Raw genomic sequence first — 15,462 nt, 5'->3', positions numbered from 1 at the left:
CCCTAGTTTACCCCTCCCAAGACCTCGGATTGCCAAGAATGACTAGGTAATGGAAATTGGAATAATATAAAAGGTGACTTGCTACTAATGTACTCAGAGTTCTACAACCTGTTGAAGGAAGGAAATGGTCTAAATTATGCTCATGTTTTGATTCCCAAAGTGGAGGGGCTTGTTAGTTGCTACAGTTTAGGGCCATTAGTCTGTTGAATGCGGCTTTCAAGATTGTGACTGAAGTGCTTACTATGAGGCTTTGGGCTGTTGCTAAAGAGTTGGTCGCCAACTCACAGTGCATTCCAAAAAGATTCATTCTTGATAGCGTTACTTGTATGGCCTTCACTTGTTGTTGACAAGAGGGAGCATTAGTGAAGTCAGATTTTGAGAAGGCATATGATAAAACTTTTTATATGAAACGCCGTGAGCAAGGGGATTTGGTCATAAATGGATTACCTAGATGGTGGTTGTGGTATGCTTGGGTAGGATCTCACCATCTATGAATGGATAGGTGGGCCAAACGGTCATGTGCCGACAACGATGGTCCCCCCCCTGCTGCTCTTGTTTGCCCTTACATTAGATGCCTTCCCCTGGATGTTGTCGAATGTTGTTCAATATAAGCTCTTGACTGAGTTGCACAGGTAGTTGGCACTAGGAGGCATTTTAAAATTGCCATACGGCATTGATATGGTGATTTTTTGTGGACATCTCAAGATGATTTTATATCTATTAGAAGGGCCATCAGGATTGAAGGTTAATTATCACAAGCATATTGGTACATTTTGGAAGGTGGATAGAGAAAGGAAGATGTTGGATAGAATTTTGAATTGTAAGGTGGGATCTCTGCTCATAAAATATTTGAGTTTGCCGTTGTTTGATTGAAGGCTCCAATGTAGAGATTGGGCTTTGGTCATTGAACAACTGGAGAGGCGACCATCAGGTTCATAGAGCAGCGTGCTATCTTATGTGGGTGACTAGTATTAGTGAACTTCGTTCTCTCTATGCTTTCATCTTTTTGTATACCATTTTTTTCTCGTTATTGGAGTGAGTAATTCAACGAATTGATGCCGCTCTCCAAGGGTTTTTTTTTAAAGAACTATGATTGCAGACAAAGCTTTGCTCTGGCTAAATGGGGGATTGTACAAAACCATGGAACGGTGTGAATTGTGGATACTTGATCCCCAGGAGAAGAACATGTTTTTGCTAGGTCGATGGCTATGGTTAATTTTGGACCACCCTTCTTTTGGTCGGCAACAGGTGTTTAGGAGTGTCAACAGTGTGAGGTCCGAGCCCATGAATTCAAGCTTCAATTATTGAATTGACTAACTCCTTTTTGGGTAGGGGATCATCAAAGTTGCACTAGTTTTTGTGATGTGGGCTGAAGCAATTGTCGTGAGCTCAATTTTGGACCAATCATTTTGGGGGGGGGGGATCAAGCACTCTAATAGATCGATTCCCACATTTGTTTTACCAAATTAGTAGAGAGATGGATCCAGGGACATGGGATATTAAGTTCAATAGACTTCTATTGATGTGAGATGGAAGATTTTCTGGAACTAGTTCAAGTTTGCCTGATCCAAGTAGTCTATAACCTATTTGCGAGATTGGAGATGGTAGAATAGTAGGATCTTCTTGGTGAAGGCTTTTTATTGTTTTCTCAACAATGATAGCATATGTGTCCCATGGCCACCTATCTGTGGAGGGGCGCGTAGCACCATTTAAAGTTAAGATTTTTAAGTGTCTAATGGTCAAAAACAAAATGCTCGTAATGGACAATTTGAGGAAGCAAAATTGGGTGGGGGATACCTTTGCATGCTGTGTGGTGTCCGGCTGGAGTCAGTGGAGCACATTTTTCATGTGTCATTTGGTCGAACACCTTTTGGAGCACAATCAAAAGCCTGCTCCACATCCAAGGTATGTGAAATCACGGTCGATGGAGTGGCAGCGAAGGAGGATGCCAAAGAGATCATAGATAGAATGGGACTTCTTCAATGAGGCTTTTGTTTGGTGGTACAGCATGAGAGAAATGCAAAGGTCTTCTCCAAGAAAGTGAAGTCAGCAGCAACGGTGCTTGTCTGGTTGATGCTATGTGCTTCCATGCTAGGAAGGCGGCTCCACTGAAGTAGCAGAGGAGGCTGCTGATCTCCCTAGGGTTTGCGAGTAGAGGAAGAAGACCGCTGTGAGTGGGTTCTTGGGTTTGATGATTGGGTGAGGCAAGTAATCTCCTAATCATATTCTGTATTTGGAGTGTTTTGGGTGGGCTTTTCTTTTGTTGTGTTTTGGAGGGTCTACTTCGTGAGAGGTGTGGATGTTGAGTGCTCCTAGAGTTGTGATGGTGGGACCTTCAATGAGCCAATAATCTTTGTTGGGTTGGGGCTTGACTTCGTATCATCACTCTTTTCTTTCTCCTTCCCTCTTCCTTTCTTCTCTCTGGTTCATAATTTCATTTTTTTCCCATGAAATGGTGGTGCAGTTGCACTATTTTTCCTCAAAAAATCTGCTTGTTTTGCTTAAAAAACTAATAAGCATGTTTACAAGTTAATGGTCCTATATGTAAATCCCAAGTTGACTTGATTTAATTTGGTCGTTTTGTAGTCACCTGTATTTAGGAGTTATCGCTTTGCTTAGTCAAACAGCATTCTAATAGTCTATAATGGTTCACCGAACCAGTCCGAACTGGACCATTCGAGGCATGCTGAACTGTACCGGTAGCTAATCGGTGCGGTTTGGATGGCCTGATTCAGAATGCCGGTGAAAACGAAGCAAGAAAGAAGGAAAGAGAGAGAGAGAGAGGAGGGAACGAAAGGAGAGGGGAAGGTCGACGGTTGCCTATCGAGGCTGTCGGAGGGCTGCCAAGCCTTTGGATCTCCATGATCCTCTGTGAGATGCGAGAAGAGAGAGATAAAGAGAGAGAAGGGTAGAGGAGGGAGTTGAGATTGGGGAAGCTGGAAAATCTATTATCGGTTTCACTGTATTGGATTTTTTTAAAAATCTGATAAAACAAGCATGAAGCTTATGTTTCAAACTCACAGTAGTTGCGGGGAATTTTGGGCCACCCAGCAGCCACGACGGCCACCTAGCGGCTATTAGGTGGTCTCCCAGCCGCCTTCCTCTTACTCCTTCCCCCTTCCCCCTTCCCCATCTCTCTTTATTGAGAATTTTCTAAAATCTCTCATCTAATTGTAGGATATTTAGTTTCCTATTCTTCCTCTCTTTCTAATGGTAGGATATTTGTATAGTTCCCTATTCTTCCTCTCTTTCCTTATTTCACTGTAACTATATTTAATTATCCTTTATTTGATGGGATTTGATCTTATCCCTTATTTGATGGGATTTGATCTTATCCTTTATTTCATGGGATTTATACAGGATTTGATTTCTTAAGAAGATCATCTTTTTGTATATTTATATGGGATTGATTACCTATTGAAAATGAAAAGTAAATTACATCTTTTCTCATGGTATCAGAGCACTTTCTATAGGGCTTGTTTTTCCGCCGCTGCTTTTTCTATTTGTCTTCATCGTCGAAATCCACAGCCTTCATCGCTGTTGGTCCCATTGTCGTCGACCTTGTTTATCTTCATCGCAAACATCTTCAGTGTCGACTCCCTCTGCCTTCATCGCAGACGTCTTCATTGTTTCCTACCTTCATTGCAGAAGTCGCATTGTTTGGAGCTTTTCTCTGTTGATCGATTCTGACTGCACTCTCGTTGTCAGTTAGTCTTTTTGTTATTGCTGTTATTTGATCTCTTCTCCTAATCGATATGTCTGAAGTTTTTGAGGCCACGGTGTTCAGTCCTTTCGGACCCGTCTTTGGGACAACTCAACCCGTTTTAAATGGTGAACTGCAGGCCATGAACTCTTCCTATCGTCTTGATGGGAAGAATTATCTTCAATGGTCACAGTTGGTAAAAACTTTTCTCAAGGGATCTATATCTGAAAAGTCTGAAGAAGCTGAATTTCGGAAATTCAACAAAGAAGAGGTTGAGAAATTACGAGATTTTCTAAACTGTCTACTTCCTCTGGTTCATGTTCATTGGCTCAATCTGGTAAGCATCCTGTTTCTAATTCTTTTAATGCCGATACATTACCTCATTCCTCCTCTTGGGTACTTGACTCGGGAGCAACGGATCATATGACCCATAGCCCATCTCGATTTGAGACTTACAAACCATGCTCAAGAAATCAAACAATTATCGTGGCTAATGGTTTTCTTATTAACATAGCCGGCCAAGGCCAAATTTCCTTAGCCCCTTCCTTTCACTTAAAAAATGTGTTACGTGTTCCAAAATTATCCACTAATCTAATCTTCATTCATCAGCTCATCAAAGATTTAAATTGTTGTATCACATTTTTTGATACCCATTGCATCTTTCAGGACAGTCATGGGGAGGACGATTGTATCAGCTAAGGAACGGAATAGTCTTTACTACCTTGATGCTGCCAGTAGTTCTTCCATTCCTACAAACCAGTTCACTCTCTCCTGCAAATCGTCCAATTCTGCTCATCCTTTCTCTTTTAATAAATCTGAAATCTGGATCCAGCATCTTCATCTTAGCCGTCCACCCTTTCTTTTGCTGAAAAATATGTTTCTTTATTGTTCGATAATGTTGATGTTCAAAACTTTTATTGCGATACTTGTGAATTTGTTAAACATCATCGTGTGTCATTTCCTTTGAGTTTTAATAAATCTTCCAAACTTTTTCTTCTCATACATACAAATATTTGGGGTCCATCTAGAATTCCTACTCAGACTAGGGCAAAGTGGTTTGTGTCATTCATTGATGACAGTACTAGGACCACGTGGATATATCTTATGAAGGAAAAATCTGAGGGCAGCCATATAACTCCATCTTTCCACCAAATGATAAAGACTCAATTTGGGGTATCCATACAAAGGATTCGTTTTGATAATGCTCGAGATTATTTTAATTTCACTCTTGCTTTCTTCTTTCACAAAGAAGGAATCATTCACAAATCCTCCTGTGTTGATATGCCCCAACAAAATGGGATAGTGGAGAGAAAAAATTGACATCTTCTAAATGTCACTCGTGCCCTTCTTTTTCATTCTAATGCTTCGAAATTTCTTTGGAAAAATGCTGTCCTTACAGCAACTTTTCTGATTAATAGAATCCCTTCACGTGTCCTTGGTAATCAATCTCCTATTCACTTATTGTCTATCTTTCACTTTAAGCTTCATTATCCGAGTAATCTTTCTTTTCATGTCTTTGGGTGTGTCTGCTATGTCTATGTTCATAAACAACATCGGGGAAAGCTTGATCCTAGAGTTTTAAAATGTACTTTTGTGGGCTATTCCAATACACAAAAAGGATATAAGTGTTATCATCCTCTTACTTGAAAAATGTTTATCTCCATGAATGCCACCTTTAATGAAAACCCATTTTATTTTTCCAAATCCCATTCCTCTCTTCAGGGGGAGAAGCCTAAGGATAGTTCGGAATGGGTTGTCCTTGATAATTTTGAAAGTTTACAGCTGATGCCTCCTCCACATGAACCATCCTCATATGAGTCGGAACAAGACACTGAAAATCAGCAACAAAAGCAGTCTGAATTATTGCAGTATTCAAGAAGAAAAAAAGTGATTTTCGATCCAATGCAGACCCAAGACTCCAATCTGGATGAACAAGAACCAGGTAAATCAGTTTCTCTCATTGATTCTATTCTTAATGAATTTATTCCTGAAGAGCCTATTTTTCAAGATCTAGATCTCCCAATTGTCTTAAGAAAGGTCACCAGAAAGTGCACTCAACATCCACTCTATCCAATTTCACTGTTTGTCTCCCTTCATCATCTTTCTTCACAACATAAAAGTTTTCTCACTATCCTAAACTTAATTGATATCTCTAAAATCATACAAGAGACATTAAAGGACAAGAATTGGGTACAAGCCATGAAAGAGGAAATGACTGCACTAAAGAAGAATAAGATTTGGGAGATTGTGATTAGGCCAAAAGAGAAACAACCAATTGGATGCAAATGGGTTTACACTTTAAAATACAAAGCAGATGGGTCTCTTGAGAGATACAAGGCAAGATTAGTTGCAAAGGGATATACACAAACCTATGGGATAGACTATCAAGAAATTTTTGCACTAGTAGCAAAGATGAATACTGTAAGAATTCTATTATTTCTTGCTGCTATGTTTGATTGGGATTTGCAGTAATTTGATGTGAAGAACGCATTTCTACATAGAGATTTGGAAGAAGAGGTCTTTATGGAGCCACCACCTAGGTTTGATGGAGATTTTGGAGTTGATAAAATCTACCGTTTAAAAAAGGCTTTATACGGCCTAAAACAATCTCCTTAAGTATGATTTGAAAGATTTACAAAGGCAATGTTGAGAATGAGATACAACCAAAGCTAGGGAGACCACACATCATATATATATATATATATAAAATAATACTTTGTGAAGGAGTATTGGAGTGTTGTCAACTCAGCTTCTCAAATGAATTTTATTATGCCACTTGGAAAGAACACCTCTTCACATTAAATTATGTTATTAATGTATGGTATTATTATATTCTTACGATTAAAGCTTATTTATATAGGTAGTTAAGAATATGAAGTGACCCTAAGTATTTGAATGAATATTATTTTATTATTTATATGTATATTTTTTTTCAATCTGATCAGATTTAGAAGAAAAATTATTTTCGTACATTTGACCCCGCGCAATGCGTGGGTCTTCGACTAGTTTAGAATCAATATAAATTCATATCATAGCATATGTATATATATATAAAACAATACTCTGTGAATGAGTATTGGAGTGTTGCCAACTTAGCTTCTTAAATGAGTTTTGTTGTGCTACCTGGAGTTGTTGTATTCTTTTACATTTATTGCCACTAATTTCAAATTGTTTATTCAATTTTTTCAGTTGGGAATTCAAAGATTGTTTGTTTAAAGTGTTGCCAACTCAGTTTCTCAAATGAGTTTTGTTGTGCCACTTAGAGTTGTTGTATTCTTTTATATTTATTGCCACTAATTCCAAATTATTTATTCAATTTTTTTAGTTGGGAACTCAAAGGTTGTTTGTTTATTAACAGTTGTAGTCTACCAAGAATACATATTAACTTTCATTTAATGGATGCATGATGCTTTCTCCTCATATATAAGATGTGAAATTGTTCTTTCTTATTCATTGTTGCATCTAAATAATTAAAAATAGGACAACAATATTTGAAAAACTTATTTTCGTAGCGTTGCACGGGTCTTCGACTAGTATATATATAAAACAATACTCTGTGAAGGAGTATTGAAGTGTTGCCAACTCAGCTTCTTAAATGAGTTTTGTTGTGCCATCTGAAAAGAACATCTCTTCACAGTAAATTATGTTATTAATATATGGTATTATTATATTCTTACAATTAAAACCTATTTATATAGGTACTTGAGAATATGAAGTGATTCTAAGAATTTGAATGAATATTATTTTATTATTTAGATATAATTTTTTTTTCAATTTGATCAGATCCAGAAAAATTATTTTCATACATCCGACCTCGCGTAATGCGCGAGTCTTCGATTAGTTATTTATAAAACACTCAGATAAAAGTGAAGTTACGGCCTTACTAGTGTATGTGGATGATATTATTGTGATAGAAAATGATGCAGCTGAAAAAGAATCTCTTAAAAAGATTGGCTCAAGAATTTGAGATAAAAAAATTCAAAAAATTGAAATACTTCCTAGGCATTGGAGTGGCTTACTTAAAAGAGGATATGTTTATCTCTCAACGAAAATATATACTAGACCTTCTTAAAGAAATTAGAAATCTTTGCAGCAAAGCAGCAAGTACGCCTATTGATTATAATCACAGGATAGGAAGAATTGAAGAGGATAGCTCAGTTGATAAGGTGAGATATCAAAGACTTGTAGGGAGATTAATTTATCTCTCACATGCAAGATCAGATATAGCCTACTCTGTGAGTGTGGTCAGCTAGTTTATGCATGACCTAAAAGAAGAATATTTGCAAGCAATTTATAGAATCCTTCACTATCTTAAAGCTACACTTGGTAAGGGAATCTTGTTTCAGAAAAGAGGAGAGCTTACTCTTGAATCTCATACTGATGCTGATTATGCTGGATCACAAGTTGACAGAAGGTCAATATCTGGACACTGCACATTTTTAGGAGGTAATCTGATGACTTGGAGGAGTAAAAGACAGAATGTGGTAGCAAGGTCTAGTGCTGAGGCTGAGTTCAGAGTCATGGCTCAGGGGATTTGTGAACTACTGTGGGTAAAAATAATCCTAGATGACTTAAAGATCAAGAGAGAGAGAACGATGAAGCTATAATGTGACAACAAGTCTGCCATTAATATTGCGCATATTCTGATTCAGCATGATCGGACCAAGCACATTGAGATAGACATACACTTCATAAATGAGAAGTTGGACAATGGATTGATTAGTATCCCATATATGCCATCAGAGAATCAGTTAGCTGATGTTCTAACCAAGGGTCTATCTACAATGAGATTTCAAGAAATTATTAGCAAGGTGGGAATGGAAGACATCCACTCACCAGTTTGAGGGGGAGTGTTGAGAATTTTCTAAAATCTCTCATCTAATTATAGGATATTTATTTTTCTATTCTTTTTCTCTTTTTAATGGTAGGATATTTGTATAGTTTTCTATTCTTCCTCTCTTTCCTTATTTCACTGTAACCATATTTAATTATCCATTATTTGATGGGATTTGATCCTATCCCTTATTTGATGGGATTTGATCTTATACCTTATTTCATGGGATTTACACGGGATTTGATCTCTTAAGAAGATCATCCTTTGGTATATTTATATGGGATTGATTACCCACTGAAAATGAGAAGTAAATTACATCTTTTCTTGCTCTCTCTTCTCATTTCTCTTGCGTAGGACCGCGGAGCCTAGGAGACCTCGGTGGTCCTTGGGCAGCCTCGGCGGTCCTCCATTGCAGGCATCTCCATCAGCCTCCCTTTCTCTCCCTCCCCCTCTCTATTTTCCTTCCCGGTTCATCCTCTGTTTCTGTGTCGGTTTAAGTCCGGTATAGTCCGGTATGGGGGTGTAGTGACTCGTACCACCGGTCGGTTGGCACGAGGTCCGATTCCTAGCTGGCGATCCTTGGTCTATACCATGTTATGATAATACAATCTTTAGGGAGATCTATTTTATTTCTAGTATTATTCTTTTATGATCAATCCTGTGCATGGTTTAGGGCTGAAGGGCCTCAAATTGTTAGTTGCTGTGGCTACATGTCAACAACAATGTGTCATGTGAATAGTGTCATGATCACTTGCATTTAATGCTTTGTATAAAACAATCTCATTTGCAATTGCAAACGAAGCATGAGGTTAGCTTCTGGTAGATTCTGTTGATATCTCCACATTCTACTGATTGTTTACTTGCAAACTGTTATTTTCCACCGCTATCCTAAGATGCCGTTTGGATCAAAATTGCTGTGTGCTTGTCCTTCTTCCTATTATTGCGATAGATCTGCTCACATCTCACATTTGGGTTCCCAGATCAAGAGAGAAATATCTATAATGAAGATTGTCAGGCACCCCAACATAGTCAGGCTACATGAGGTATGTAATTTCGTACTAACTATGATATGAATTACAGACGGCCAATCTACAATGTCAAAAAAATATTGTATCCAGTGCACTATATATACCTTTCTTGCTTAAAATGCTTTCTTATGCCAACCCTCCTTTCCTCCTCTCCTTGTAACAGTTTGTTTCTGGGATTTTTCAGGTTTTGGCTAGCAGGACAAAGATATACATCATTCTAGAACTTATCAGAGGAGGCGAACTCTTTGATAAAATAGTAAGGCTTTAGACATATTCTTTAATAAAATAGGGGCTTGTTTTGTACTGTCGTATTTGTATTTGATATATAGGTCTATGGTGCTCAAGTTCATGACATGGGTTAGGAGTATAATAATCATCCTTATATGATACCCTTCCTGTGCTGTTGGGTGAGGCAGGCCATAGACAATCACGAAATGGAAGATGTCATAATGTTGATACTTTTTCCTCCCTCTGTCTGGCCTATGGCAGTTCCTAGATTTGTCATTGTCTCATATGATATTCTATATCGGCTCGAACCGGCCGGTACATCATGTACCATATGGTACCGTACCGATAGGGAACCGGTTCGGTTCGGACCAGTTTTTCGAAAAATGGCCTGAATCGGATCGGACCGTGCAATATGGGCCGGTACGATGCGGTACAAGCCGGTATGGTGCGATACGGTGTGGTATAGCTTGGTTTTCTTTTTCTTTTTTTTTTTGCGGTTGGATGGGATTTTTTTTGAATTTTTTATTGTCGGTATGGGCCGGTATGGTATGGTACGGCACTGTACTGATCGTCAACTGGCACAGGATCCGGTATCGGTATTTAAAACCTTATGTGAATATATGCATTTAATAGACATTTTTGTCACTCACCAAATAACCACTTATGATCTTCTGGCATGTGTTTTTATGTATCTAAACATTCGTAGAATCTTACTCTTAGTTTTGCCATCACTTGAATTTTTGACCTTCTTGGCATGAAGAAACCCTTTTTAAATTATTTTCTTAAATATTTTTCTTTGTGCAACTGACTTCTTCTTTAGCTTCCTAATATGAATCCTTAACTAATTTGATCCTGCGATAACCTCTGCAATTGTGTTGGTCCCTCTTTTTTCTGCAGATTGGCATTGTAGTAAGAGTCTCATACAAATATGAGTACCTGCTTGCTTTATGTATCTTGATGCGCAAAATTGTGTTTGTTCCTCGAATTGTTCTCGTGTGATATATATCAACATAATGCACATTCCTATGATCATAAATACTTTTCTTTGTATAACTGGCTTCTTCTATAGTTTCCTTATATGAACCAATATTTTAATTTGATTCTTTGGTAACCTTTGCGGCTGTATTTGTCCTTCTATTCATAGATTAGTAGCAGAGTGACTGTTAAGCATAAGTATGATTGTTTGATTATCTTCATTCACAAAAATGCATTTTTTCCTCAAATTGTTCCATTGCTGTTAATGTGTATAAACATAATTCTCATTCCTTTATGCATGTTAATACTTTGCTACCTTTGATTGAACTCACAGTTGAATGACAAAAACCCTTTGTTATCTCAACATGTTTATTTGTTCTGTTATCTTCATATACATGTCTACATGTGCAGGTTCACCAAGGAAAGCTCCATGAGGATGAATCCAGGCGGTACTTCCAACAGCTTATTGATGCAGTTGATTATTGCCATAGCAAGGGTGTCTACCATAGAGATTTGAAGGTTTGTTACATTACATTCTTTTGGAAGTACTTTAAAATTTGTCATTTTGGGCTTTTGATATATGTTTACATGTGTAGCCTGAAAATCTTCTTCTTGATTCTCGAGGAAACTTAAAAGTTTCAGATTTTGGTCTTAGTGCACTTCCACAACAAGTAAGCTCGAATGCTTTCCCTGTTGGCCTGAAACAGCTTCTATCAGATAATCACGTGCTGTATTTAATGGTAATTCTGTTGGTTCCAGGGAGTTGGACTTCTTCACACAACCTGCGGAACCCCAAATTATGTTGCTCCTGAGGTATTTTCAAGTGCATTGTTCTTGCAAATCCATTAGCTAGATTGACTTCATTGACTATATATAGCTATATTTTGCCTTGATAGTTTACATTTAGTGGTGTCAGGATGTCTTATTTAACTTGAGCAACCATTCATTTGTCAGATACTAAGGGTAGCATAGTTTATTTCATGGCAATATGATTCTTAAAACAAATATGTTATTCTGGGAAACCTAAATGTCTCATTTTTTTTAAACAATACATAACAGATTTTGGAATGTTCTAAGATTAATTTTGACTTGTTCTCTTGTATTATTGAAACCAGTGTTTTGGAATGTAGTTGTGGAAAGTGAGCAGTCAAGGGACTGTATAGAGCATATGCGGTTAGTATCTTTTTATTAAGAATAAATAAAATATGTAATATAATAATAAAAAAATAATTTTGAAAATAATTTATTGTAGCAACATTAATAACAAACAAAAATCAGTGCTTCCTACTAATACCTAATAGCATAGTTATAACATAATTAACATGTTAACATTTTTAATGCCTATATCTAGCCTGCCTGAAGCTCATAACCGTCTTATCCATCAGTCTGAGCAGGTAAAGGAATAGGTGTGCATATATTTATGCTCGTATGTATGTGTTACATTTGTAGGTTACTACATGATGTGAAAATAAAGAACAAGCATTGTCCTAACAAGTTGGTGTCATTTTTAGAGATCTCAATCATTTGTCACTACTTCTGTTAAAGCACTTGTGGGCTCCTCAGTCAGCTTTTTGACCCCTCAACTTGTTGGGCTTGTCTTTGACTCATTATGTACATGGAGAAACCATTCTAAATGCTACTGTCTTACTTGATCTCTGATACTACCTCTCTGAACTTTACTTAGTGTCTCCATTTTTAACCTTTTCCTCTTAATTCTACCAAATCCCCCTGAAAACCTCATCCTGGCTATCTGGTTTTATGATCATGGGTGCATCTTACGTTCCGACATCTTAAATCACACCATAAATCTGTTTTTCTGACTGTTATCTGAAATCATCCTTTTAGTTTCAGTGGCTTGAAATAACATCACAGGTATCCCTAACTATGAATGCTTGGTGAATTAGAATGTACAAAGCCAACCCGCAAAGTTGGAGAAAGGCTTGATTGTTATATTTATTGTTCATTCATTTGGTCTCAGTGCCTATTGCATTATAACTCAGAGCCATATCTCCCCCTATTGTCAGGCTTAGATCTTGGGATCCTCTAAGCTGCATATGATACATGGTGAAATATGAGGCTACATAAACAGATTCCAAAAATATAACCTGATTGGATTACAGTTGTAATTTTGCATATGCTAAACAATCAGTTGAAAATATTCATTGCCATGTAAGTTAGAACCTTCTATGAAATTCTTCTCAGGTTTCTGTTGATTTTCTGAGTCTTGATATGTGTCTCTATTTTAATTATTAAATCAAGAAAAGTTTACTATTACTTTTGAAGTAATTTTGCCATGTTATTTGCTATAAACTGGTCATGAAAATAAGCTGCTGGGCATCTAGGTACTCAGCCATGAAGGTTATGATGGTTCTGTAGCAGATGTATGGTCATGTGGAGTTATCCTATATGTTTTAATGGCTGGATACCTTCCTTTTGATGAGACTGATCTTCCAACCTTGTATAGAAAAGTAAGTTTCACTTACCTCAAAATCACTTCATCAGGGGCCTGCATTATGCATCCTTATTTTGTTTCTTATGCTTGACAGAAGATCCCTGTAATTCGTCATCGAAAATTCTTATTAGTATGATTTCATGGAATACATATTCTCAAACAGCTAACATACTCTCACTAAATCTGCATATAACATGTTTTTTGTTTCTTTTTCCATACATGAAAATGTTAGTCTCAATTCCTTATGAGCAAGGAAATCATCTTATCGTTTTATGGCCTTTAACTTGGCTTGTTGCATTATGGCATTAGAAATCATTCTGATGCTATATGCATGCTTGTTGAATTCAATATGCATTTTTGTTAGTGTTTACTAAGTATATAATCTACATGTATTATGTTAGGATTAGGATATTCTGAAGTAGTTTCATAATTATACCAATGATATTAGGGGTTAAGGTCTTGGCTGCAGAATGCTGTAGGGCATCTTATAGAAAAAGAGGAATGTCATACAGGACGACAAAATTTTAATGTAACATCGAAACATCATTACTTTATAAAATTTTCTCTATTGAAGATGTAACTGTTTTAGAAGTTTTGATTGGGTGGACAATTTTGACCATATAATCAAAACTAACTCTAATTGAAATCACTAAATCTAAAAGAGCAGTTCTTTATGCACTCTTGCACTCTGTACCTGTTTCTTAGGAGTATGGGTGAATGTGAATGCATCCAACGGCCGTTGACATGATTTGGTCATGTTTTGTCTCATTGTATCTCAGCAATGCATTCTCTCCATTAAGTCCCATCTTAATCGCTTATTTTCATTGCCACTTTCCCTACTAGTCCCATCAACCGGCCATGCTTCCAAATCGCTGCTTCTTGTTCCACGTCTCAATGTACATGAAGTTGAACACCTCATGTCAGCCTAGCATCTGTGCGATGAACAGGTGCCATGGTGGTAGTGGATGTGGGCAACCTTGACATAGATGTAATGCCGATGTTGTGGAAGATGGAAGTGGTGGCAGAGAAGATGCAGTCGCAATGGTCATGGAGCATCTGGGAGTATTAGGTGGAAGAAGGGGTGTCCTTCAGCCAGTTGTTGTAGCTCTCGGTCTCGGATGGGCCACCTTGGCCCTACTCCAATTTCCACATTTGTAGTCTATTACTAATGATGATGTGCACAAGGTAGTGGATAGAAAGAGAATAGGTTGGGGCAATTGGGAGGGAGGAGGTGAACTTGAAGAGGGTAAGCAGCTGGTCCGTGCTCGTGATGTAGATGCAATAGGAATGCTGAGCTAGATTGTGCAACAGCTCGTTGATAAGGGTGAAAAGAGAGAGAAAAGGAAGTCAAAGAATCCTCTCAGAAAGGTAAAAGAGTGAAGGAAAAGATAAGATTTTTTTTTAATTTGATAGGCTGTGGCTTTTGGTTACTGGCTTTTGTCGGTTTTCTTTTGTGGTGTGTTATTGATACCTATTGCAGAGACCCGTGTTGGCACTTCAACGTGAGGGTGTTGCATTGTTCACTCTCACTAAGGGGGCATTTAGTATGGGGTGATCCACCCAAGATCAAGGGTGATGTGGGTGGAGGTGATGAGATTACTATGTTTGGTTGCATCATGGTGATCCTATGTAGCAGTGATTTCAAATCACCCCCACTCAAATTACTGTCCAATGCGATGATAAAAAATCTGCTTTTGAGGATGGGTATCCAACATCACTCCACGGTGATCTTATATTAAAATACGTTAACCAAAATACTCTCATAATTGATAGATTTCTTGAAAGAGAAATCTGTCTTTGTTTGCCGTGATATTTTTTTGCGCGCGTATGTGATATTCTTTACACGCACTTGGATGGATAGTTGGGACGTCATCTCCACAGAAGAGAAGGAAATCCTTTCTTTTCTCACCGTGGTGATTAGAAAGAGGAAAATCTATTAGATATTTTTCTAAAATTTTTCTACCCTAATCCTCCATTCCAATATTTTTTACGCGCATTGGGGTGGGTTGCTGGGGTGTCATCTCCACGAAAGAGAAGGAAATCCTTCCTTTTCTTACCGTGGTGATTAGAAAGAGGAAAAATCTATTAGATATTTTTCTAAAATTTTTTCTACCTCAATCCTCAATCCCAACTCCCAAAACTTTGTTGAGAGGATAATTTGAAGTAGTGATTTTGTTTCCTCAACCCAATCACGGTAATCTGAGGCTTTCCTTTTCTTCCATCTCTCTCCTATCATTTTTTT

General features: G+C 37.6%; 1 protein-coding gene across 41 annotated transcripts in view; it reads left to right on the top strand.

Annotated features, from left to right (window-relative positions):
• LOC105033980 (CBL-interacting protein kinase 24) overlaps positions 1-15,462 on the top strand; it is a 160,102-nt gene that overhangs the window by 127,925 nt on the left and 16,715 nt on the right. For 40 of the 41 annotated variants that reach the window (XR_012140337.1, XM_073255032.1, XM_073255024.1 and 37 more), the window contains 6 exons: positions 9,518-9,580; positions 9,750-9,821; positions 11,180-11,287; positions 11,365-11,439; positions 11,528-11,581; positions 13,111-13,236. Coding sequence is in view for 40 of the 41 variants with exons in the window: in XM_010908981.4 (XP_010907283.1) it covers positions 9,518-9,580; positions 9,750-9,821; positions 11,180-11,287; positions 11,365-11,439; positions 11,528-11,581; positions 13,111-13,236 (498 nt within the window). In the remaining variant the exon portion in view is untranslated. Of the gene's footprint in view, positions 1-5,502; positions 5,646-9,517; positions 9,581-9,749; positions 9,822-11,179; positions 11,288-11,364; positions 11,440-11,527; positions 11,582-13,110; positions 13,237-15,462 lie in introns of those variants that run through there. The other variant, XM_073254994.1, reaches the window with a different exon arrangement.

The sequence above is a fragment of the Elaeis guineensis genome, chromosome 3 (genome assembly GCF_000442705.2).
Source record: "Elaeis guineensis isolate ETL-2024a chromosome 3, EG11, whole genome shotgun sequence".
NCBI lineage: Eukaryota > Viridiplantae > Streptophyta > Magnoliopsida > Arecales > Arecaceae > Elaeis > Elaeis guineensis.
Note: the sequence above shows the minus strand (reverse complement) of the source record. Positions and strands in the feature narration are given on the sequence as shown.